The sequence below is a fragment of the Rhinolophus sinicus genome, chromosome 3, assembly GCF_057876585.1.
Source record: "Rhinolophus sinicus isolate RSI-liver-muscle chromosome 3, RSI-T2T, whole genome shotgun sequence".
NCBI lineage: Eukaryota > Metazoa > Chordata > Mammalia > Chiroptera > Rhinolophidae > Rhinolophus > Rhinolophus sinicus.
The window spans coordinates 168,340,442-168,365,669 of NC_142503.1; the positions used below are offsets into that span (position 1 = coordinate 168,340,442).

General features: G+C 40.3%; 1 protein-coding gene across 1 annotated transcript in view; it reads left to right on the forward strand.

Annotated features, from left to right (window-relative positions):
• Positions 1-25,228, forward strand: part of PRKCH (protein kinase C eta) — a 214,941-nt gene that overhangs the window by 51,562 nt on the left and 138,151 nt on the right. Inside the window, exon 2 of the mRNA XM_019750783.3 lies at positions 10,384-10,447. Coding sequence (XP_019606342.1) covers positions 10,384-10,447 — 64 coding nt within the window. The remainder of the gene's footprint in view (positions 1-10,383; positions 10,448-25,228) is intronic.

Genomic DNA, 25,228 nt, shown 5'->3' on the forward strand with positions numbered 1-25,228 from the left:
TTGGGTACCTTTGAGTCCAAATTTGAACTCATTTCCTTCCTTCTGAAACATGTTCCTTCCCTGTGAGTTCCCTGGTTGATTAATGGCAACAGAGGTTGGCAGACTTTTTCTGTAAAGGGCCAGACAGTAACTATTTTCGGCTTTGTGGGCCATAAGATCTCAGTCACAATTGCTCATCTCTGCCTTTGTAGTACAATAGTAGCCATAGATAATATGTAAACAAAAGTATGTATGGTTGTGTTTCAATATAACTTTACTTACAAAAATAGGTAGTCAACTGAAATTGGCCTATGGGCCATAGTTTGCTGACCCATGATCTAGGTCACCCAGGCCTCAACTTCAATATTTATTTGACCTTTCTAGTACTTTTGTTTGCTCTCTTTACATGATTTTTAGTTTCCACTGATTCCACTCTTATGAAAACTCGTATTTCTAAGCTATCGCTCTCCCCCATTCATTGGTCTAGTAGACAAAATTATCCTTTTACATGTTACTCTCCATCAATTTACAGAATCAAAACCCTCTAGTGATTCCCCTTTGCCTATACAATATACAAGGTGTGATCAAACAATACGGTGAATGTTTAAATAAAAAAAGAATTACTACATGTATTATAGTAAAAGACACATTAACCATTAATCCCCCTCAAAATACTCCCCCTCACTTCGAGTACACTTGTCCCATCATTCTTGTCACTTTCTGAAGCAGTTCTGGAATTCCTCTTTTGTGAGTGTCTTTACTTATCCTCCATCATGACAACGCTCCATATCACATATCGCTTCTGGTACGGCAGTTTCTGTCAAATAAAAACATTATGGAGTTTCCTCATCCACCTTATTCACCCGATCTGGCACCATGTGACTTTTGGTTCTTCCCCAATGTCAAAATGACCATGAAAGGTAAACATTTTGAACAATTCAGGACATCGAGGCAGCCACGACAGTGTAACTAAAGACACGAAAGAGGACTTCCAGGACTGCTTCAGAAAGTGGCAAGATTGTTGGCATAAGTGTGTTCGAAGTGAAGGGGAGTATTTTGAGGGGGATTAATAGCAATGTGTCTTTTACTGTCATGATTTTTAAAAAAATTTAAACATTCACCACATTTTGCGATCACATATTGTAGTTAAAACTCTCTAGGTGCAGCTCTTTCTACAGTTTTGCCTCTAACCTCTCTCATTCTGTATGGACACTCCTCCATCCACACTGGTCTGGTTTGTGTTCTGATATTGGTTTTATCTCTGCTCACCATCCTGACTCACAATGGCCTGCCTCCCCTTCCACCTCCTGAAACTTGCCTTTGGGCCTCAACTTGAGTCTCATTCCCAGGTGGAGCTCTGCCCCAGCCCAGTGTTCTGAATAGTGTTTTTGATGTTGTCACTTACCTGTCTAGTTGAGACTGCGCTGGGTTGTAGCTTATATCTTCATAGTGTCCTACTTCTCCATCTGAGCTTTATGATGCTGTTAAGGGCAGCCCAGTAGATGCTCAGTTGACATGGGTAACAGTCACACATTGAACTCTTCACCTTTCCTCCAGATCTGCTCATGCTTTTCGAGTCCCTGTCTGAGTTACTGGCTCCAGGGATCATCAGCCGTGGAGACTCTCTGTGACCCCTTCTCTTTCACCTTCTACCCCACCTCTGATTGCAAAGTCCGGTTGCTGCTGTGTCCCTTGTCTTTCACGTGTCTGCCTTCTCCATCTCCTCTGTTGCTGGCTGAGCTCAGGTCACCTCCATCCTTCACTGACACCATTGGAATAGCCTTCGAATGTGTATCCCCACCACTGCCTTCTTTCCCTTATAACCCCAATACCCTGTTTGTAGGGATCTTACATGTGGGTGTGATCCTGTAACTTCTCAGATCCAAACCCTTCAATGGCTCCTTATTTCCCTGGGGTAAGGGCTAGCCTCCCAACATGCTGTGAGGCCATTGTTGATCTGATATCCTGTCCTCTCCAGCCTTGTTTCTTACTTGTCTCATGTGCACAGCTTGCATTTAACCATATGTAACCTCTAATAGGTCCTCTGTGCATTTGAACGTACTACCCCTCTGTCACCCCTTCCCTGGTCCACCTGGAAAACTGCTACCTGAATTTCTAGGCAGGGCACTAATGTTCTTTCTTCTATAGAACTTTCATTTCTCCTTACCCTTGCCAAAGACCAAAAGGAGTAAAGGTGTAAGATAATCAGTGGGAAAGACACTTGGGCTTGATGTATTTTCTAATGTCCCTCCAGGTTCTACAGTTAACCTAGAGCCTGACCAATGAATAATTAAGTAGGTAAGTCTATAAAACATTTTGAGTGCGTAGTATGCTAAATATGTAGTTTTGACTTATTTCTTAATTTGATCTTGCTGGAGCTTTTTCCTTCTGCCTGCATTACGGTATGTGATGAGGATTGATAACGTAGAATGATTCTGGGTTTATTTATATCCTTTTTTTTTTTTTAACCTGACATCTTCAGTTTACATTGTTAAGATGGGGCAGAGCAGGAAGGAATAATTATTTCATTGCAAATATTTAATATACCTGTGTTTACTCTAGAAAAGTAACTTAGCATCTGTGGCAAAACTTACTACCGTAGACTCTCCATCTCCTAATTGTTCTCCTTTCCTAAGGGAATTTCCCCTCAGAGGAGGCTCACTGTGACGTTGATAGCTCTCCCCAGACAACCCACAGAGGCTGTGAAGAAGGAAGGGGCTGTGAGGCTGCTGAGCAGGAGGGTGACTGTGAACTACATTCCATGCCTCCAGTCATGGTCAAACAGCCATGCCCCTTTTGTTTAATAGCTCAGTCTAGCAAGGACAGCGTATGCTTTCTTTCTGGAAGGATCTGCTGAGCAGAAAAGAGAAGACACAAGATTATGTGGAAAGTATCCTTTTAAAGTGTTCTTTAAAATGTGAGGGTACACAGTATGAAGAGGGAACACCATTACTGTGGTTCCCCTTTCACTTCAGGGTCTGCTGTGGCGTGAGGTGTTGGGGACACCTTACTAAGTGCCTTCTTAGTTGTGGAGGTGAAGGAGCAGGAATTGTAGCACAGTGTTTTAAAGAGCCGAAAGCATCCTTCACTTAATTAACATTTTCAGTCCCATGGATATTGGTGTCAAAGATTCACACACACACACACACACACACACACACACACAGATATACACAGCACTTTAACATACAATAGACCATTTCTATCTATCTTTAGCTCTCTCCTTGGCAGAGAACAAATATTTTAGTCCTCAGAGATATCCAATCTTTGACTCTTTATTCCTGATTTTTCATTATGGGCAGAGAAACTTTGAAATTAAGGCAAAAGAGTTTTACTTTTGCCAGAAGATACATTTTGCTAAAAGATACATTTTGTTTTATGCCAGAACATAGGGTAATGGGCTCTGAGTTGAAATAATTCTAAATTTAAATTTATAGTGGTTTTTGTAGGTGTATTTAGCTGGGAGTAGGGAAGAATTATTGTAAGCATTTTAAAGACACTCTTTAGTAGTCTTCAGATATCCTTATTTGTCCTGTGGTGTTCAGAAACTGTTTTTGCCTTGGAATTATGGAATATTAGATATGAAAAAGACTTAAAGACTTAGTCCTCCCTCATTTTCTAGGTGCAAAGCCAGATGACCTGCCAGCAGAGCTGTGGTCAGCGCCTGGGGCTCTTCCCCCTTCTCTTTCTCTGACCACACATAGGGTCCAAACTTAGCAAGATGACTATTTAATCACTAAACTAATGAGAGTGTTTGCCTTCACTTTAAACTTCAGTCAGATTTGATAAGCCTCACTTTGCTGTTCAGTTTTTGCCTGATCATCTTTTTCTGATAGGTTTTTATCTGTGGCACTTCTTAGAGTGCTTTTAACACATAAAGCTTGTCTGATGTCATAGAACTTCACATAAAAAATCGCCAGGAATGTAAGATTTGCCTCCTTTACCCCCTCTTCCTTTAAATTCCTTCCCACAGCAAGGGGATGTGTTGTGTGTCTGCAGCACATGACACTGACTCGGGTCCCCCAGGCAGCTGACTAATGAGACCTAAGGAGCACACGGCATTTCACCCACCTCAGCACAGACTTGCCAGGCCTAACAGCTCCTGCCACGTGCCCCTGCTGAGAGTCATCAGGTGACACCATTGGGCTGGTGCTCACTGGCCTTGGTAGGGAGGAGTGGAGGCTGGAACATTAAGGGCTGGCATTTGTCAGGGAGCACCCTTAGGTGCTGATGGCATGAGTCTTGCTTGCGTTCCCAGGAGAGACGGGTGATGTGATGACCCAACATGCCAGGCAGGCTGGCTTCCGGTGGAGCAGGCAAACCTGCAGTAACCCACAGGCAGATGCAGTCACAGCGGCCTTGAGGGATCTTCCCTGGGTCTGGTTCGTAGCTCGGCCTTCACTGCTGGGTGACCTCAGTCAATTCCATAACCTCACTAAGCTTCCATTTTCCTGTCTGTGTAGTGGTGGTGGTGATCCTTACCTTGCAGGTGGTAAAAGTAAGAAATAATGTAGGCCAGGCCCGAGCAGGCCTCCTGCACATTGATGAGCTCAAGGCATAGTGGCTATTGCCTCTCTTATTCAAGAACAGCCACATGCTTCCTTGCTGGTATTGGTACAATCCACGAGAATGGCTTTTGTCTAGGAATTTGAACTCTCGCTTTTAAACCTGATGGTTTCAGCTGAAGAGAATCATGAAATGCTTTATCGTGTCTTAGGTTCTTTTATTAATTATCCCTAGAGTAAGACTTAGAAATGTTATAGAGTCAAGCCACCTCCTCATCACAGCTGTGATGTGGTCTGAATATCACAGATGTCTGGCTGACGTCCCATGGAGTCTAGGTGAGCCTTCTACCTTTGCCCAAATAAAGAATTGGTGTTTTTCTTTTAATATACTAGATCCCACTGCTTTTCTCAGGCTGAAATGAATATTAAATAGCCAGAAGTTTCCTGTCCATGATCAATTCTAATGCTTTTTGTGAAGGGAAATGGTTGTGAATTATTACCAGTTAATTAAATGAGTGTTTCCGTCGAGTCCTGCATGCAGACTTTTATCCAAGACTGTTTAGAATCATGCAACATCAGAGCCAGAAAGGTTTTTAGGCCACCCTTTCAATTTGTGGACAAGGAAACTCAGTCAGGGATATAAATGAGTTGCCCAGCTTCTGCGAAGTAATGCCAAGGGAAAGCAAACATTGGCTAAGTAGGTATATTTGGGGAGGAGGGGGTGCTGGAGATCTGTTGGGCACATCAGGTGAACGGAGTATGATTCCTAAACTGTGTAGTCCATATACTCCTGTATGCCTCGGGCCATGGTGGCATGCTTTTATATTGTGTAAAGTGCTGGCACATAGTATTTATTGAGGGACCAAATAGTATTATTCCTATTTGTAGGTGATGAAATTGAGGTAATCCAATGACCTTCCAATTCAGATCATTAGACCAAATCAACAGATACATGTTTAGTATTTACTTGGTTCAAGGAACTCCATGAGGCCCTTTGGGGAATATAGAAATCTCAGATCCCACTGAAATGGGGCTTACAAACTTATTCCAAGTGGTGAGATATATGAAATTTTCAGTATACGAGTATGAAATTTTATCTAATTGTTCAACAACATAGGTAAATATTAAGATAATAATTGAGATAGGAATTTTGAGACTAGAGGGATCAATGTGCATGTCAAGATTTTCCCAGCAGAAGTTCCTTCATTGAGCTCCTGTAGCTGCATCATCTTCGCCTGGTGCAGGTGGTTACCCATCCTACTTGCAGTCCCAGGTTGCTGCTCAGGGATCCTGAACACTTGGTAGTGATCCCAACCTTGGAGTAATTCAGTTAAGATTTGAATGAATGGGAAGGTGAAGTGAAGAAAGAATGGCTTTCCAAGCCGAGACGACAGCATGAGCAAGTTGGTGTCTCTGTGATAGTGAAGAGATGGGCCTGATTAGAACAGCAGGTTTAAAGAATGGACATTTGAAAAAGAAGTTTGGGTAAATTAGTGGGGAGGCAGTAAAAGGGGAACCCTGGTGGCCCAGAAAGCCAGGTGAAGCAGAGTAAAAGTTTATTCTGAAGGCACTGGGAAGCCACTGGAGGCTTGATCGGGAAAGCTGATGAGAGTGGAACTTTGGAAGGGGTATTTGGGCAGTGAGGTATAGGTATTTATGTTTGTTTGTTTGTTTGTTTTTTTATACCACAAAAGTTTTTAATTTGATGTCCAATTTTTTTTTGTCACTTGTGCTTTTGATGTCATATCTAAGAAACTATCACCTAACCCAAGGTCGTGAAAATTTACTCGTATGTTTTCTTCTAAGAGTTTTATACTATTTGTTCTTCCATTTATGTCTATGATATTTTGAGTTCTTGTTTACATATGGTATGAGGTTCGGGCCCACCTTCATGTTTTGCATGGGGTTATCCAGTTGTCCTAGCACCATTTGTTAAAAAGAGTATTCTTTCTCCATTTAATTGCCTTGATACTCTCATGACCCTTTTTAATCCTTCCCTATTTGTCTTATTTTTCTCACCTCTGTCCCTAGGTAACCACTAATGTGATTTCTTCCACTACAGATTAGTTTGCCTTTTCTAGACAAAACTGTATTATTTTTTTGTTTGGTATTTTTCATTCAGTATTCCATGTTGTTGCATGTATCAATAGTACATTCTTTTATTCCATTTTCTATTCCATTGTATGGCTATACCACATTTTTAAAAAGGTCCTGTGAGCAGTTGTGTAAATATCTTTGTATGGACTATGCTTTTCTATTTTGGGGTAAGTACCTAGGAAGGGAATGGCTGGATCAAATGGGAGGTGTTTATATAATTTTTTAAGAAAATGTCAAACTGTTTCCAAAGAGATAGTACGATTTGACAGTCCCATTAACAATGTAAGCTTTAGGTGATGGTACAGCTAACCTCGACCCTGCTATTGGAAGTTACAAAGGTGAGAAGTGAATGAACCAACTGGATTTGGGATCGAGTGAACCTTGGGGCCTAGAACAACAAGCTGAAGTTCTATAGAAAAAATACAAAGCTCGTAGGATTTGGGGTCTTATGACCACACAGGATGTGGGAAGCAGAGGCTTACAGCATATAGAAAAGATGCAGAGGTTTTAGTTGATGGCAAACTCAAGCTGGGCCACCAAGGCTTCTCAAAGTGCTCATGTAGGTCTGTAGCCGCATCAATAAAGGACACTGTCAAGGTCAAGGTTGGTGATAATCTTGCTCTCCCCTGTGAGGGTCAGGTTACACCTTCAGTCTGATGTTCACTTTTTAATGGGGGTTTGGAGAAATTAGGACATATTGGGAGGAAACTGATTGTGTAGAGGAGGAGAAACCATGTCCTGTATGAAGCTACTTGGGATATCCATGTTTGTTAATTCATCTCCTCATTCATTCATCAAACCGTTCCCAATCCTCTTATGTATAAGGCAGGGTCCTAAGGGACAGGGCCTGATGACTAAAGCATGATGTGGTTCCAGCGGTGGTCCCCATAATCGTGTGGAGTTGCCCAATTGTCTCAAAGAGGTCTGGGAAGGTCTCCCTGTAAGGGTGAGTTTTAAGTTGAGTCTTGATGGACAAATGAGAGTTTGACAGGTAAATAAGAGAGGAAAGGATTTTCTAGCCAGAAAGATTACATACCCCAAATCGCTAGGCAATAAGCCTCAGACAGGTAATGTGTGCACAATTTTGACTACATTCCCCAGTATGCTTCCCGACCCATAATGTGTTTGGTTGATCTCTTGGATTAAATGAAATAACATGCCTCCCTGGAGAGTTCACAAGTTATTAAAAGAGGCTGAGATACAGGCTGTATGAGTTTGGATGGTGGGGACACAGCATACAGGGCTCTGTGCCATGATAAGGTGTGTGGAAGTGAGGTCTTGTCTCTTCTTCGTAGATCCAGGATTCCTAATCGGACCTACTTGGATTTTGTGCCCAAACCCGAACCACTTACAGAGGGTGGTGAGTAGCAATTACTCAGATGGCCAGATATAGGGTGTGTGTCAGCTTCAGGCCAGTCGTCGTGTCTGGAGGAATTCAATGCTCTGAATGGCAAGGCCTGGGTCACATGTCCAATTAGGAGCTAGTGGTAGAATCCCAGCTGAACCATTTGGACTACATGTGAGGGAGTGGTAGTTCTCAAAGCTAATGTGCTATTTCTCTGCGACAGTAAAGAATACATTTTTACATTAAAACCCAGCATACCCTTAGACTTGCATACAAAACTGCAAACAGAAGTTTCATGACGTAGTACTTTTTTTTTTTTTTTTTACTACTTGGCGTGTTCATGTTTTTGTTCCATTTTATTCTACTTAAAAATTCCTGTTGTATGCAACCCACTCCATTGTTTTCATGTCCCACTAATGAGTCTCAACCTGCAGTTTGTAAAAACCCTGTCCTAAGATCAAAGGTCTTAGATGGGCTAGGCTTGAAGATGGCATTTGCGTCTGGCTTTTCCTCTGCAATGATAGCATGGGTCGAAAATATGGAAGCTAACCTGTTCTACTTGTGAGAGCTCCTGATGCTAAGGGGTGGAATCTCCTGCAGTCTGTCAGAGCAGCCCCTGACCTGTTGGGGGTGGGGTGGCCTTCTTTGCAGGCCCTCACAGCGGTGTTGTAGGAAGGAGTTTAAGGGCTGGCTGTGGGCTGGCGGATCGCAGAGGTGCGGGCATTCTGTCTGTCTGGAGGCTGGCAGCAGCTCCTTCTGTGCCAGCAGAAGTTTATGTTGTGCAGTTGAATGTGTATGGTTCTGCCAGGCCTTTATCTTGAAGGTGAAGGAGCGGCTTTTAAAAATAACGTATTTTTGACTTGAAACAAGTCAAGGCAGAGAGTAAGACAATTAGAGACTGACATCCTGTTTAGTCATCTCTCCAGAGGGCTCTATTTTCAGAACTGTTCTATAAAAGTTCACAAGTGGTATTAAGATAGTTACGGGGGTATAGTTAAGTTAGCTGTAGTTGTGATGCAAGTAGCTGATTTGTACACTGGGGTGATTTACAGTGTGGAAACCATATTGACAGCAGATTTTATGCAGAGCGAGAGAGAGTTAATAAGAATGGGCGCTGTATAGATAAAGCTTTCTGAGTCAGTACAAAACAGGCAACTTTTTTTTTTTAAAGTATACGATCAGGATGTGGTATTAAAAAATATGTGGTGGTGAGCTCGGGTAGGTTCAGTGCGTTTTTCCCCGCCGGTCTTTGTCACCTGTAGGGACAGTAAATAGTACTGCTAATGCTCTTTGAGGTCATCCAATGGAAGCCATATCAGAAATGCTGAATAATGACATCATGGACTTGCAGATGACAACAGTGAAAGTTGGGGTGGTTAGAGGCCTTCCCCAGAGCCAGCTGTGGCAGTCAGGTCGGAATCTATGTCCCAGGCTAGTTAGGGGCTCTTTCCACCATGTCATGTAATTGAGCAGCTTATTTAAATTTAATATTCTACCAAAAATGGCCATCCATATCTATACTCAGCTTCTCTGGACCTCTCTCTCTTAGATGAAAGGCCAAAGGCAGAAATGGGCTGACCCTGACAAGATTTTATTTAAGGACAATTGTAAATTCATGTATTTGGGTCCAAAAGAACCTCAAAATCCAAGGCTTACTTAGAAGTGTTCACCTGTAGTTCAAGGTTAGCAACAGCATGAAAAGGGCCGAGCCTGCCTACTGGGGCTAGTATGATCAGAGCAGATGTGGAGGGTGCCACCCCATCCTGGGGACATGCTGTGTGAAGGTCCTTGGGTGCTGGCGCACGTGCCAAGGATGGGACCAAATCAGGTTGCCTCATTTGCAGAATGTACATCTTGATATCTCAGCTCATCGATAAGAACTTGAAAGAATGTTGATACTCCTGTGAATAGTAGTGAATGCAGCTGCCTTCCCTAGTGCTTCCTGGAGATGAGGTGGAAATGGCATAGACAGAAACAGCATTCCTCTCTTCATATGTTTTACTTCCTAAAAAATAAAGGTTTGCAGTTGACCATGTCACATTTGTTATATATATTACCTCATATATTGCCATTACCTTTCCATTCCATATACTTATCATGTGGTTTAATAAAATGCTGCTCTTATAAACGGTGTGTGTAAGATAGGGACATCTCAAAAACAATGACCAAGTTTATGGGTTCTTCTTGATATCATGAAGGGCCAAAATGGAAGATAACACAATTCAAGAGAAGGGAAACACTGAAAGAATTGTTTCTTTTCGGTTTGCTTTTCAACCATTACGGTTTCGTGCGTTATCACCTGATTCTTGTCCCTCTACTAGTAGTTTCATGAAAAGACTTAGATCTGATTTATGGCTGTGACTTGAGCATTTAGGCCTCTCTGTGAAGAATTATTTAAGGCCCATAAAAAGTATTTTAAAGTGAGAATGTAACATACAGTTTTTTCTCTCTTTCTAGGTGGATCTGGAGCCAGAAGGGAAAGTGTTTGTAGTAATAACCCTAACGGGGAGTTTCACTGAAGGTAAGTATGAGTTTGGGGTGGCTTCTGGTGTAATCTTCAGTTCATACTCAGTAGGAATTTCTATCATGGAAATTATAAAAAAAGCACTTTGTAAAAGATGCTTTAAAAAAATTCACTGTTTTAAGTTAGGCTGGCTGGTATTTTGTTGTTTAATAGTCATTGGTTTGAGTTGCCAGATTATATATATTTGCTAAATCTGGCAATCGTGTGCTTTGTTTAATATGTTGAGTTTTGATTTTGCTCATCATCATCTTAGCTGACTTGGTTCTTGCCTCTTTTGGTTCATATCTATTCAACTGTACTTCAGATTTTTGTTTTTGGGCCAGCCCTTTAATTTGCCCCTGAATGTGTTGAAAACGTAAGGATTGTGTTCTTTTCTTTATATTCTTTATGTCATTCCATTCTTTAAGGGATTCCGGTCCTCTTCCCCTGGTAGCACCCCCAGCTCTCACTCCCCAATTTTTAAAAAAAGTGAGGTAAAATTTATATACAGTGAAATGAAGATCAGAAGTGTGGAGTTTGAGTTTTGACAAATGCTTACAACGAGGTGACCGGTACCCCAGTCCACCATATAGAACATTTCCGTTACTCTGAAAGTTCCCTTGCATCTTTTCCCAGTCAATCCCCTGTTGCCTGAGACAATAAATATAATATTTTGTTTTGTTTTTTCACAATAGATTATTTTTGTCTATTCTGGAAGTTCATATGAATGGAACTACAAAGTATGTTCTCTTTTGTGTCTGATTCTTTTCCTCAGCATAATTTCTGTCAGCTCTTATATCAGTATCCTATTCTTTTTTGTTGCTGAGTATTCATTCCCTTATATCAATGTAAAACAATGTGTTTACCCATTCCCCTCTTGATGGACATTTGGAGTTTTCCATGTTTTGGTTATTATGAAAATGCTTCTATAAACATCCTTGTACCTAAATTTTTGTGGACATACACTTTCATTTCTCTTGGATAAATACCTAGCAGTGGAATTGTTGGGTAAAAAAGTAGATATGTGTTTATTTAACTGTATAAGAAACTCTCAAATGGTTTTCTAAAATGGTTGTATTCTTATACTGTCACCAGCAATGTAGAAGAGTCTCAATTACTCCATATCTTCACCAACACTTGGTGTGGTCAATCTCTTTAATTTTAGATATTAAGTATAAAATTATATTTCATAGTTTTAATTTGCATTTTTCTGATGGTAAACACTTTCTCATGTGCTTATTGGTCTCTCTCTTTTTTTCAAGTGCCAGTTCAAGTCTTTTGCCCTGTTTTCTGATACTGGGTTTGTCTTTTCATGACTGATTTATAGAGTTCTTTATGTTTTCTGGCTATGCATCCTTTGTGAGAAATATGTATTGTGAATGCTTTCTCCCAGGCTGTGGCTTTCCTTTTCACTTTCTTAATGGTGACTTTTTTTAAAATCAAGTCCAATTTATCAGTCTCTTTCATAGTTTATACATTTTGTGTCCTCTCTAAGAAATCTGTCATAAGGTCACAAAAATATTCTGTTTTCATTTGGAAGCTTGTAGGTTTAGCTTTTATGTTTAGATCTATGTTATGTTTAGGTCTTTGTTCCCTCTTAAATTAATATTTGTGTGTGGAAGGGTTGAGATTTCTTTCCCTATACAGTAACCCAGTTGTTCTAGCATCATTTGTAGAAAAGACTCCCCCTTTCTCCATTGGATCAACTTGGTACCTTTGTCAAACTCAACTGACTGTACATGTGGATCTGTTGTGGATTGCCTATGCTTTCTGTTGATCTATTCATCTATCTTTATGCAAAGATGGATGACGTCTTCGTTACTGTTACTTTATAATAAATCTTAAGGATAAGTAGTGTGAGTCCTCCACACTACTTTATGTTTCCAACTTTATTCTTTATGTTTATTTATTTAAGGCTATTTTAGCTATCCACCATATTTTGAAGTTTGATGTCAATGTTAAAGCCAGCTTACCAGTTTCCGTATAAGCCTGCTGGATTTTGAATTGAAATTTGATTGACTCTATAGATCAATTTGAGGAGAACTGACATGTTAACAATTGTGTGCATCTTCAAATCCATAAGCATGGTATATCTCTCCATTTACTGATGATCTTTAATGTCTCTCATCAATATCAATATTTGCAATATTATGTAATTTTTAATATAAAGACATTGTACATGTTATTGACAATGTATTCCTAAATATTTTAAACTTTTTCATGCTGTTATAAATGGCATTTTTAAGTTTTTATTTTGAAATTTGTTTTTACTATTATTTAGAAAAGAAAAGTTTCATATATTGACTTTGTATCCTGCGACCTTAACAAATTCATTTATTAGTTCTAGTAGTTTGGTTTTTTGTAGATATCTTAGGATTTTTTTCTGTAAGCAATCATGTTGTCTCTAAATAAAGGCAGTTGTATTTTTCTGTTCTACTACTTGTGGCTTTTATTTCCTTTTCATACCTTGCTGTGCTTGGAGGCCTCTAGGATAGAGCTCCCTGCCTCATAACCAATCTTAGAGAAGGAATTTAGTCTTTCCCCAGTAAGTATGATATCAACTGTATCATTTTGTAGATGTCCTTTATCACAATTGAGGAAGTTCCTTTCTAGTCCCAGTTTTCTGATAGTCTTTTTTTTTAATCTAAAAAGACTGTTAAATTTTGGCAAGTGCTTTTTATTTATCTATTTAGATGATCATATGGTTTTGCTCCTTTATTCTTTATTTTCTAACAGGCAGTTACATTACTGGCTATAACCTTAAATTATAAAAGGCTTTTTAGAGTGGAATTTTAAAAACAGTTTTTCTTTAGTTCTTGGGTAAATTCCATAGTCCTGGAACACAGTCTGCACTCATAAGGCAGAACCAATCTGGGGTTTCAGTGGTGTTTTAAGCCCCTATAACTTTGTGGGACTCTAGCTTTAAACTCTCTCTCCTACAGTGGGAAACAGGTAAAATCTCAACTCATTTCTTTCAGGGTTCTAGCTCTTGCTTTTTCCTGGACCACTCAGAGTCTCCCTTGTACATGCACACTTTAGGAGAATCACAGATTTGAGGAGTGTACAGATTTGGGGATTCTCTCTGTGGCCCATCCTTTCAAGATTTGTCTGCTCAATTTCCAGTTAGCTGGTAGTCCTGACTCTTATCATTTCACTCTTCGAGCCAATGGAGCGGTAGCTTTCTATTTGAATTCTATTAACCAGACTCTGAGCAATCTGGAATAATCTTGGGAAATGACGTATCAATATGGATCCTTTTAGTTCTGAGCAAGATGGTGGAATAGGTAAATGCTGTGCTTGCCGCCTCCCATGATCAAATAAAAATTACAACTAAATTATAGTATAATCAACCCCAAGAACCATCTGAAGACCAGCTTAACAGAACTCCTATAACTAAGGATATAAAGAAGAGGCCACATTGAGACTGGCAGGAGGGGCAGAGATGCAAAATGGGCTGGCCCCACATCCTTAGGTAGTGGTTGAACATCGGGAGGGACACCTCAGCAGTGGAGATCCCTCTAGAGGAGTGAGGGATCTCAGCCCCACACCAGGTTCCCTAACCCAGGGATCCAGTGCCAAGAAGAGGAGTTCCCACAATATCTGGCTGTGAAAAACAGCAAGGATTCTCACTGACCTGGTGAGACGGAAGGCTGTTAGAAATCTAGATACCCTCTTAAAGGGCCCACACACAGACTCACGCACTTACAGGCACTCACCCTGGGCTCTGGCAGATGGGTGGCAATTCTAGAGGTGCCAAAGACATACAGGTAAAGACTGAGTTGTGTGGATTCAGAGTGAGGGCTAGAGGGACAGCCTCCATTATCTCTGTATGGAGCCCACCTTCAGTGTAGCCTACAGGTGGATGCCATCTTTCCTGTGTTGCGTCTTCTCCTACACAGCCAAATCTGAACCTTCATTGGCCTGATGAACTCTGCTCACCCCACTGGTGACTCCCTGGAACCTGACCCTGCCAAACTCCTGCAACATCATCTGAGGCACTTTTGACATCTGGGCAACCAGCCCTGCCCTGCACACTGCAGGAGGCTTTTTCAGCAGCAAACAACCCACAGTGGCTTGTGTGGCCACCTGAGGTACTTTCACTGGTGGACAACCAGCCCCAGCGTACTCTGCAGCGTTTCTTAGACAACTCTCAGGGATATGCAGGTCCAAGGCAAGTGACAGCTGGCCTCAGTGTTCTCTGGGTATTTTGAGTGCTCACAGGCTCAACACTGGCACCAGAACTGAATCTGCATTAACCTCATGAACACTACCTATCCCACCCCAGTGATTCCCTGGGACCCCGCTTAGCCCAACTCTTGCAGCATTGCTGGAGGCACATTCTGAGCCTGGGCAATGAGCCTCACCCTGGGGACCCTCTGAGCCCAACTCTTGCAACATTGCGGGAGGCACATTCGAAGCCTGTGCAACAAGCCTCACCCCATGCATTTCAGGAGGCTCTTTCAGTGGCTGAGGGTTATGGGCAGCCAGCAGGTAGCATCAGGCCTCAGGGTGTCCTGGGCTTTTTGCTAAGCTGCCCCAGGCCTGATATTGGTGACAGCCAGCCTTGGTTCTCAGTCTGGTTATCCCCATATGCCTCCAGGTCCAGCACAGGCAGCTACCAGCCTAGATAGCTTTGTAGCTCCTGCCAGGTAGCCCTGGGCTGGTCACAGGCAGCAGCTGACCTTAGCCTGCATGAGAGCCCTTCACAAGAGGCCCCAGAAGCAGCATACCCAAAGTTTGGCTTCAGACCACAGAGAGCACCACCCAATTAGCCCCATAAGCAGCACGCCTAAAGGGTGGTCACAGTAGGCACAGGAACCCACTGGGGCAAATCCTCCTCTGAGGGGTCAGCCCCCACACAGCAGCTCATATGCTGTGGGCATGGCCAGTCCTCACAGTCAGTCAGCCTGAGAGTCAATTCCACCCACTGACATGCCAAAAGTAATCAAGGCTCAACTACAACAGAAGGGCACACACAGCCAATACAAGGGACACTCCTGGTGCACGCGGTGCAGGTGATCAGGAAGATTGTGCCACGCCATACAGAACACCTACTACTTAAGTTTACCTGGTGAAGACTGAGAGACATAAGAGATCTACCTAATACATACAAATGAACTCAGAAAGGCAGCCAAAATGAGGAAACAAAGAACCATGTCCCAAATAAAAGAACGGGAAAATTCCAGAAAAAGAACTAAATGAAATGGAAGCAAATAACCTACCAGAGACAGAGTTCAAAACACTGATTATAAAGACGCTCAAGGAATTTAGTGAGAACTTGAACAAAGAGACAGTAAGCATAAAGAAGGACATGGAATTCATGAAACAAAAAACAGAACTAAAGAATACAGTAACTGAAATGAAGAATATACTAGAAGGAATCAAAAGAAGATTACATGAAGCAGAGGATCGAATCAGTGACTTGGAAGATAAGATAGCAGAAAACATCCAATCAGAACAACAAAAAGAAGAAAGAATATGAAAAAAGAAGGTAATTTAAGGGACCTCTGGGACAACGTCAAGCATGCCAACATTCACATCACAGGCATCGTGTTTCCCTGAAGATAAGACTTGGTCTTATATTAAGTTTTCCTCCAAAAGACACATTAGGGCTTATGTTCAGGGGATGTCCGCCTGAAAAATCATGCTAGTGCTTATTTTCCTGTTAGGTCTTATTTTCGGGGAAACAGAGTACCAGAAGGAGAAGAAAGGGAGTAAAGGATCAAGAACCTATTTGAAGAACTAATGACTGAAAACTTTCCTAACCTGGTGAAAAAAATAGACATACAAGCCCAGAGAGTCCCAAACAAGATGAACCCAAACAGGCCCACACCAAGACATCATAATTAAAATGGCAAAAGTTGAAGACAAAGAGAGAATCCTAAAAGCAGCAAGAGAAAGACATGTAGTTACTTACAAAGAAGCTCCCATAAGACTACCAGTTGATTTCTCAATTGAAACTTCGCGGGCCAGAAGGGAGTGGCATGAAATGCTCAGTGATAAAAAACAAGGCCCTATAACCAAGATTACTCTACCCAGCGAAGCTGTCATTTAAAATTGAAGGAGAGATAAAGAGCTTCCCAGATAAGAAAAAACTAAAGGAGTTTATCACCACCAGACCAGTATTGCAAGAAATGTTAAAGGGACTTCTTCAAGAAGAAGAAAAATATGAACAATAAGATGTCAATAACTGTATTCCTATCAATAATCACCTTAAATGTAAATGAATTGAATGCTCTAATCAAAAGACAGAGTAGCTAAATGGATAAGTAACAAAGACTCATACATATATTGTCTACAAGAAACCCACTTCTGATTGAAAGACACATATAGACTGAAAGTAAAGGGATGGAAAAAGATATTTCATGCAGGTGGAAACAAACGCAAAAAACTGGGGTAGCTGTACTTATACCAGAAAAAATAGACTTTAAAACAAAGACTACAATAAGAGACAAAGAAGGACATTACATAATAATAAAGGAATCAATCCAACAAGAGGATATAAGCCTAGTAAACATCTAAGCACCCAATATAGGAGCACCTAAATATATAAAGCAAATATTGAATGACATAAAAGAAGAGACTGACAGTAATACAATCATAGCAGGGGACTTTGACACCACATTGACACCAATGGACAGACCTTGCAGACAGAAAATCAACAAGGAAACATGACACACGAGACCAGATGGATCTAATATTTTTAGAGCATTCCACCCAAAGACAGCAGAATACATATTCTTTTCAAGTGCACATGGAACATTTTCCAAGATAGACCACATGTTAGGCCACAAAACAAGTCTCAGTAAATTCAAGAAGACTGAAATCGTATGAAGCGTCTTCATCATCCACAATGGCATGGCACTAGAAATCAATTACAAAAAAAAAAAAAAGAAAGGAAAACACACAAACACATGAAAGTTAAATAACATGCTACTAAACAATGAGTAAGTTAACAGTTAGATCAAGGAAGAAATCAAAAGAGACCCTGAGACAAATGAAAATGAAAACACAACAACCCAAATCAATGAGATAGAGCAAACGCAGTCCTAAGAGGAAAATCATAACAGTACAGGCCTACCTCAAGAAACAAAAAAAAATATCAAATAAACAATCTAACTTTACACTTCAAGAAACTAGAAAAAGAACAGCAAACAAAGCCCATAGTGAGTAGAAGGAAGGAAATAAAGATCAGAATGGGAATAAATGAAATAGTCTTAAAAAAAATAAGAAACAATACAAAAGATCAATGAAACCAAGAGCTGGTTCTTTGCAAAGATAAACAAAATTGATAAGCCTTTAACCAGACTCATCAAGAAAAAGAGAGAGGGGACCCAAATAAATAAAATCAGAAATGAAAGAGGAGAAGTGACAATGAACACCACAGAAATACAAAAATTTATAAGAAAATACTATGAGCAATTTTACACCAACAAATTGGACAATCTGGAAGAAATGAATAAATTTCTAAAAACATAATCATCCGAGACTGAATCAAGAAGAAACAGAAAGTCAGAACTGACTGATTACTACTAATGATATCGAATCAGTAATTTTAAAAACTCCAAATAAACACAAGGCCTGGACTTGTTGGTTTCACAGGGGAATTTTACCAAACATTCAAAGAAGAATTAACACCTGTTCTTCTCAAACTATTCCAAAAAATTCAAGTGGAGGGTAGACTCCCAAGCTCATTCTACGAGGCCACCATTACCTGATTCCACAATCAGACAAAGATATTACCAAAAAAAAAGAGAATTATAGGTTGATATCCCTCATGAACATAGATGCAAAAAATCCTTAACAAATATTAGCAAACCAAATCCAGCAATACATTAGAAAAGGTCATACAGCACAATTAAGTGGGATTTATTCCTGGGATGCAAGGTTTGTTCAATATCTACAAATCAATTAATGTGATATGCCACATAAACAAAATAAAAGATAAAAACCATATGATCCTATCAACAGATGCATAAAAAGTGTTTGACAAAATCCAGCATCTATTTATGATAAAACTTTCAGCAAAGTGGGAATAAAGGGAACATACCTCAATATAATAAAGGCCATATATAACAAACCCACAGCTAACATCATACTCAATGGGAAAAAGCTAAAAACATTTTGCTTAAGATTAGGAACAAGACAAGGATGTCCACTTTCACCACTTCTATTCAACATAGTATTGGAAGTCGTAGCCACAGCAATCAGACAAGAATAATAAGTAAAAGGCATCCAAATGGGAAAGGAAGAAGTAAAACTGTCATTATTTGCACATGACGTGATACTATATATAGAGAACTCTAAAAATTTCACCAAAAAAAACTGTTAGAACTAATAAATGAATTTAGTAAAGCAGTGGGATACAAAATTAATATTCAGAAATTGGTTGCATTTTTATACATCAGTAATGAACTCTCAGAAAGAGAAATTTAAGAAAACAATCCCATTTACAATTGCCTCAAAATAAAGTTAGGAATACATTTAACCAAGAAGGTAAAAGATCTGTACTCTAAAAATTATAAGACATTGAGGAAAGAAATTGGAGAAGATACAAATAAATGGAAGCATATACCATGCTCATGTATAAAGTGAATTAACATAGGTAACGTGTCCATACCTATGTTAATTCAGTGCAGTCCCTATCAAAATATGAATGGCATTTTTCACAGAACTAGAACAAATAATCCTAACACTTAAGAGTATATGGAACCATGAAAGACTCTGAATAGCCAAAGCAATCTTAAGAAAGAAGAGCAAAGTTGGAGGTATCATGCTACCTAATATCAAACTATATTACAAGACCTTAGTAATCAAATCAGCATCATACTGGCATAAAAACAGGCACACAGATCAATGGAATAGAATATAGAGCCTAGAAATAAACCCACGCTTATATGGTCATTTAATCTGTGACAAAGGAGGCAAGAGTATACAGTGGGGTAAAGACAGTCTGTTCAATAAATGGTGCTGGGAAAACTGGACAGACACATGCAAAAAATGAAAGTGGACCACCTCACACTATATACAAGAATAAACTCAAAATGGATTAAAGACTTAAAAGAAGACCTGAAACCATAAACTCCTAGAAGAAAACAGGCAGTAAGCTCTCTGACATTGCTCTCAGTAATATTTTTTCTGATATATCTCAAACAAGGGAAACAGAAAAAATAACCAAATGGGATTACATCAAACTATAAAGTTTTTGCCCAGAGAAGGAAACCATCAACAAAACAAAAAGACATCCTACTGAATGGGAGAAAATATTTGCCAATGATACATCTGATAAGGGGTTAATATCCAAAATTTATAAAGAACTCATATAATTCAACACCAAAACAATCAGCAGTTCAATTTAAAAATTGACGGAGGACCTGAATATATATGTCTCCAAAGAAAACACACAGATGGCCAAAACAAACATATGAAAAGGTGCTCAACATCACTCATCACCACAGAAATGCAAATTAAAACCATAATGAGATATCACCTCACACCTGTCAGAATGGTTATCATCAATAAATAAAAAAAAACAAGTGTTGGCGAGGACATGGAGAAAAGGGAACCCTCATCCATCCACTGTTGGTAGAATTGCAAATTGTTGCAGCCACTATGGAAAACAATATGGAAGTTCATCAAAAAATTAAAAATAAAATTACATTATGACACAGCAATTCTACTTCTGGGTATTTATTCATAGAAATCCAAAACACTAATTCGAAAAGGTGTATACACCCCTGTGTTCCCTGCAGTGCTATTTACAATAGCTAAGATATGGAAGCAACCTAAATGCCCATCAATACAAGATTAGATAGGGAAGATGTGGCACATTTATACTATAGAATATTACTCAGCCATTTAAAAAAATGAAATCTTGCCATTTGCAACAACATGGATAGACCTAGAGGGTATTATGCTAAGTGAAATAAGTCAGAGAGAGACATATACCATATGATCTCACGTATATGTGGAATCTAAAGAACAAAATAACAACAACAGCAAAACCCAAAAACAGAAACAGACTCAGAGATACAGAGAACACACTGATGGTTACCAATTGGGGGTGGGGGCGGGTTAGGGGGCTTGGTGAAAAAGGTGAAGACCTTAAGAAGTACAAATTGACAGTTACAAAATAGTCACGAGGATATAAAGCATAGAAAATATAGTCAGTTATATTGTAATAATTATGTATAGTGCCAAGTGGGTATTAGACTTATTGGGGGATCACTTCATAAATTATATAAATGGGGGATCACTTCATAAATTATATAAATGTCTAAGCGTTACCCTGTACACCTGAACTAATAGAAAATAGCATTGAATGTGAGGTATAATTTAAAAATTTTTGAAATGGATCTTTTTTTAAAAACTAGACTCATTGGGGTAACACTGGTTAACAACATAAATTTCAGGTGCACGACATTGATAGTCTCCTGTAGTCACTTTGGACTTGACCCCTTTTACCCTCTTTGTCCTCCCCCCTCACCTTTCCCTCTGGTAACCACCATTCTATTGCCCGTGTTTATGAGTTTGTTTTTGTTTGTTTTTTGTTGCTTTTTATCCCACGTATGAGTAAAATCATACAGTTCTTGTCCTTTTCTGTCTCATGTGTTGCACTTAGCATAATACTGTCAATATCCATTTGCCCAGTGCAGTTCCCTTCTTTCAAGTGTCAAATTCTAATTTCTGCCTTTTTTGAGTTGCTCTCCAGTGTTTTCAATTAGTTGTTTTAAAATATATTTTCTAGAGATTTTAATTGTTGTTGTTGTTGGAGGGTTAGTTCATGATAAGCTACTAAAATCCTTGTGAAGATTTTTAAACATGTGACTTAACGGCTTGTCTGTTTGGTGTTGATATTTTGCAACTGGTGACACCTTTGAGAAATGGTGTTCTCTCCTCTTACGGTAGCCAACAGCTCTTATTCACGTAGGTGAATTGTTTTAAGCTTCATGTTTTTCAGTCTCTTGTGTTAATTGTTGCATCTTATCTTTTTGCTCCGATATTGAAATTAGCAGAAATCAGGGACACTCGAACATGAAAAAACTGTTCAGATACAGTTTAGGGGTCTTCTGCTAGCTCACAGGTCTTTTAGTTTTGCTTGGTATCTTACACATAACTGGATTGTGAGAAAAATGAGTCTGCTCATACCTCAGTTTAGTAAAATGTAACGTAGTGTTACAGGAAACTGATAATAGAACATTCTCTCAGCACTGGAACATTCTCTATACAAGCGTATCTAGACAAACTCAGCAGTGAGAAATGAGACACGAGTGAGGAGTGGGTGAGCTTCTGAATGTGCTAAAGTAGCTTTCTGCATTAAGTTGCAAGGGACCCACAGAGTCAGGCCATGACTGTTGCTCGTTAGACCAGATCTGGTTATGTCGTAGTCATTACATGACTTGTTTTTTAGTGTTAGCCCAGCTTCCTAGAACTATGTTTTATTTAGGTTCTCTCTTCCTTAAATGTACACTAGAAACATCAGAACACTGGCACTGGGATACTCCTGGATATTCTCCTTATGTTAATTTATTAGTCTTAGTGATAAGAAACAAAAGAATGTCACATCTTATTAGTGGTGAGTTCTTAGCCGGTCATTGAAATTGTATTTCTTTCAGAGGTGACTCTGGATAAAATTGCAAGGCAGGCCAAGTTCTTCTTTGGTAATTCTTCCTCCCCTTTAAGCCACCCCTTCCTGCTCTCTGCCTTCAACTGTCTCTTACTCTAGAAGAATATGCAGTGATCTCCTCTCTCCAGGAATGGTTGTTAATAAGAAAGATAGTGATTTCATGGACTAATTCACACTAAAGTAATAGTGATTGATATCTTAATACTCTACCCCTCTTAGGTATGTCTGCAAATTTAAAAGATGCTAAAATAGCTATATTACCCATAAGAAGTAGATTTTTAATGTTGAAATTTCAGGAGCTATGGCATCTCTGTGTGGAATGTATTTTAGAACCTCAGATCTGTTCTCTTTCTCTGTGGGAGCATTGTCTTGCCAGTTTGGTTCCTAGGCTGGGGCTCAGCTTGAGCTTGCATGCTGCTGCTACCTGAGAGTGCAGCTCCCTTGTCGAATACAAAGGGATGGGATGGCTGCCTCTCTCTGTGTGTGACAGGAATAGGGAATGGAGCCTCCCCCACCTCTTCTCCAAAATGCCTACTGCAGCTGTGGCAGCAGGCTGGGCCTGGCACTGTGAGAATGTTCCTGGCTTGGCTTCACTCTGTCAGCCATTCTAGATTATTCCTGGCCCTAAAGTGACAGGGTGGCAGATAGAATATTTGGAGCTCTAGTTCTCATGTGGGAGCTGAAGGGCTTTACATAAAGAAACAGTATGGGGTCAGGCCTGCCCAGTGTGTTTCGGGATACAGTAGGGGCATTGACCCGAGAGTCTGGACGGATTGGCACAGCTCACAAAATGTTGGTTGAGCCTCAGGGTACATCTAATCTATCTTGCAGGGTTGTTTCCAAGGTCAGATGTAATGCATAGGAAACTGCTTTGAAAACTGTAGAGGGCAGTATGAAGGGGTGCTAGTGGGAATCTCATCTACATGTCCCTATTGCCGTGGCAGCAAGATTCTTGTCATTCTCCCCACCCCTGACTGAGACGCCATGTATACTCAGTAGGCTTGTTTTATTTTGGCACTGGCTTTATTTTATACTAGAAGCCAGAAGCATTTAGTGGACAATAACTAGTATAATGTTTGCTTATTTCCATGCTTGTTTTCCTTTCATGGCTTCCTATAGGAGTTCTGCCATTAGATCAAATTCTAAAATTTCCAAGCTCTCCTTTAAAAAGCAATTGCTTAAATGGGCTGTGGTCTGTGAGGTACAGGACTGGCATTAGGAGAGCTTGACTACTGCTTGTTTCATCCTATCTCATTTTCTTACCTTTCATTAATTATGCTGACACAGAAGCCAAGAAGGCAAAAAGATTGTATTAAATGTAAGACATGACGGGGAAATGACATAAGAAATGCCTGCTGGGTACAGACCTTTGAGTCATCATAGATGCTGCAGAGATAAAGGTGAACAAGTCACAGATATTTTCCTGAAGGAGCTCATAGGAGGGAGCAGTGTGCAAGGCCGGGGCCCAGGTCCACTGCAGGCGTAAACCCAAGGCATGACGTTGGCCCATGGGAGTCTGTAATCAGATCCACCAGAAGATTTTAGAGAAAGCTTCACAGGGCCGGTGAAGTTGAAAGCAAGTCTGAATGATAAATAGAAATGTGCCAGGAGGGGAAGACAGTTTGTACAAAGGCACAGAGGTGAGAGAGCAGTGCAGTTTCCAGAAATTGAATGTAGTGGGGAGGTGCTGAAGGTGGGGGAGTGCGGTGACAGATGTGGTCAGAGAGTTGGGAGGGTTTTATGTAAAGGTTTGCCTGGTGGGTCTGTTTGTCTGCTATCCCGGTATAACTATTAACGATGTTACATTTCTCTCTCAGAGGGTTCCCAGCTTAGATGATAAATTGCCTGAGCACACTACTTTGTCTGGTAGAGGTGATGGGGTGCCAGTGAAGGGTTTTAAGCAGAGAAAAACAAGATCTGATTTGGTAGCAGTGGGTTCAAGGGGCTGGAGGGCTTGGGGGTGTTAGAGCATAAGAGGACACACAGAGTGTGGAGAACCATGAAGAGACTATTAAAGTTGTCAAAGGGAGAGATTAGTAGAGCCTGAGTTAAGTTAGAATCTGGGGGGATGGATGGAGAGGAGGGGACAGCTATGAGAGATGTGTATGTAGTGAAACCAACGGGAATTGCCAATTCATTGGATATTAGGGAGGAAGAAGATGAGTCTCAGAAGATGGAGGGATTCACCAGGGTAGCAACATAGAGATGGAAGATGATTTCAGCTTCGAACAAGTGCAGTTTGAGGTGCTTGTGGAAATCCAAGTGGACATGTCTAGGAGGAATTGGCCATAAGAACCTAGAGTTTGGAAAGGGACCTGGGCTTGAGATAATACTCTAGGTGTCAGTGGGAGACACGTGGATGCAGCTGCCCATTGAGAAGATTTAGAGAGAAAACCAAGGCCGACCAACAGCAGAACTGTGTAGAACACCAGCATTGAAGGACTCTGGCTCATAGGTTATAAATTGTCAAACTCAGCCAAACTGTTAATATGTTGAAGGTTTACTTAAAGAACACCCATTTTGTTAATATATTCACTCTTCAATGATATTTGAGTGCTTACTATAAATGCCAGCAACTGTTTCACCAGATCATATAACATCTTCCAAATAGGCATCAAAATGTTTTATAGTGAAGTTTGAAGAAAGAACAGAACATAAAAGGCTTTGAAAAGTAATGTCTGAATTGTTGTGAACTGTAGTAGCTCCACAGTTTGACGGTACAGTGTGCGGGTGCAGGTTTGTGCTTAATACTTGTGTTAGAAGAACGGATGAACCTGCTCAAAAACCTACAGGGAGGGCTCTTTATTGAATTAAGAAAGAACAAGAAAAACTGTTTGTGGAAGCCTCTCTCAGAGCTGAAGGCATAACGTTATCAACTGGATCAGAAGAAACCCATTACCACTGTTCATCTTGAGAAAGGTGTTACCGCTCTTGATTAGGTGCAGATTTCCCCTAAGCATTGCTGCTGAAGTAGACACCGTTGGAGTGATTTATTATTTTGAAAAAGCTGTCTCATGTCACCATGTATTTCATTCTGGCTAAGCCTTTCTGGAGCTAGCAACCGGAGCTGTAACATAATCAAGTTGAGATTTGCTGTGGCGATGAAACAGACCTGAATTTTAATGCAACCTCTAGATGCTGCCAGAATGTCAGACGCTGGCCCTGTTTATGAT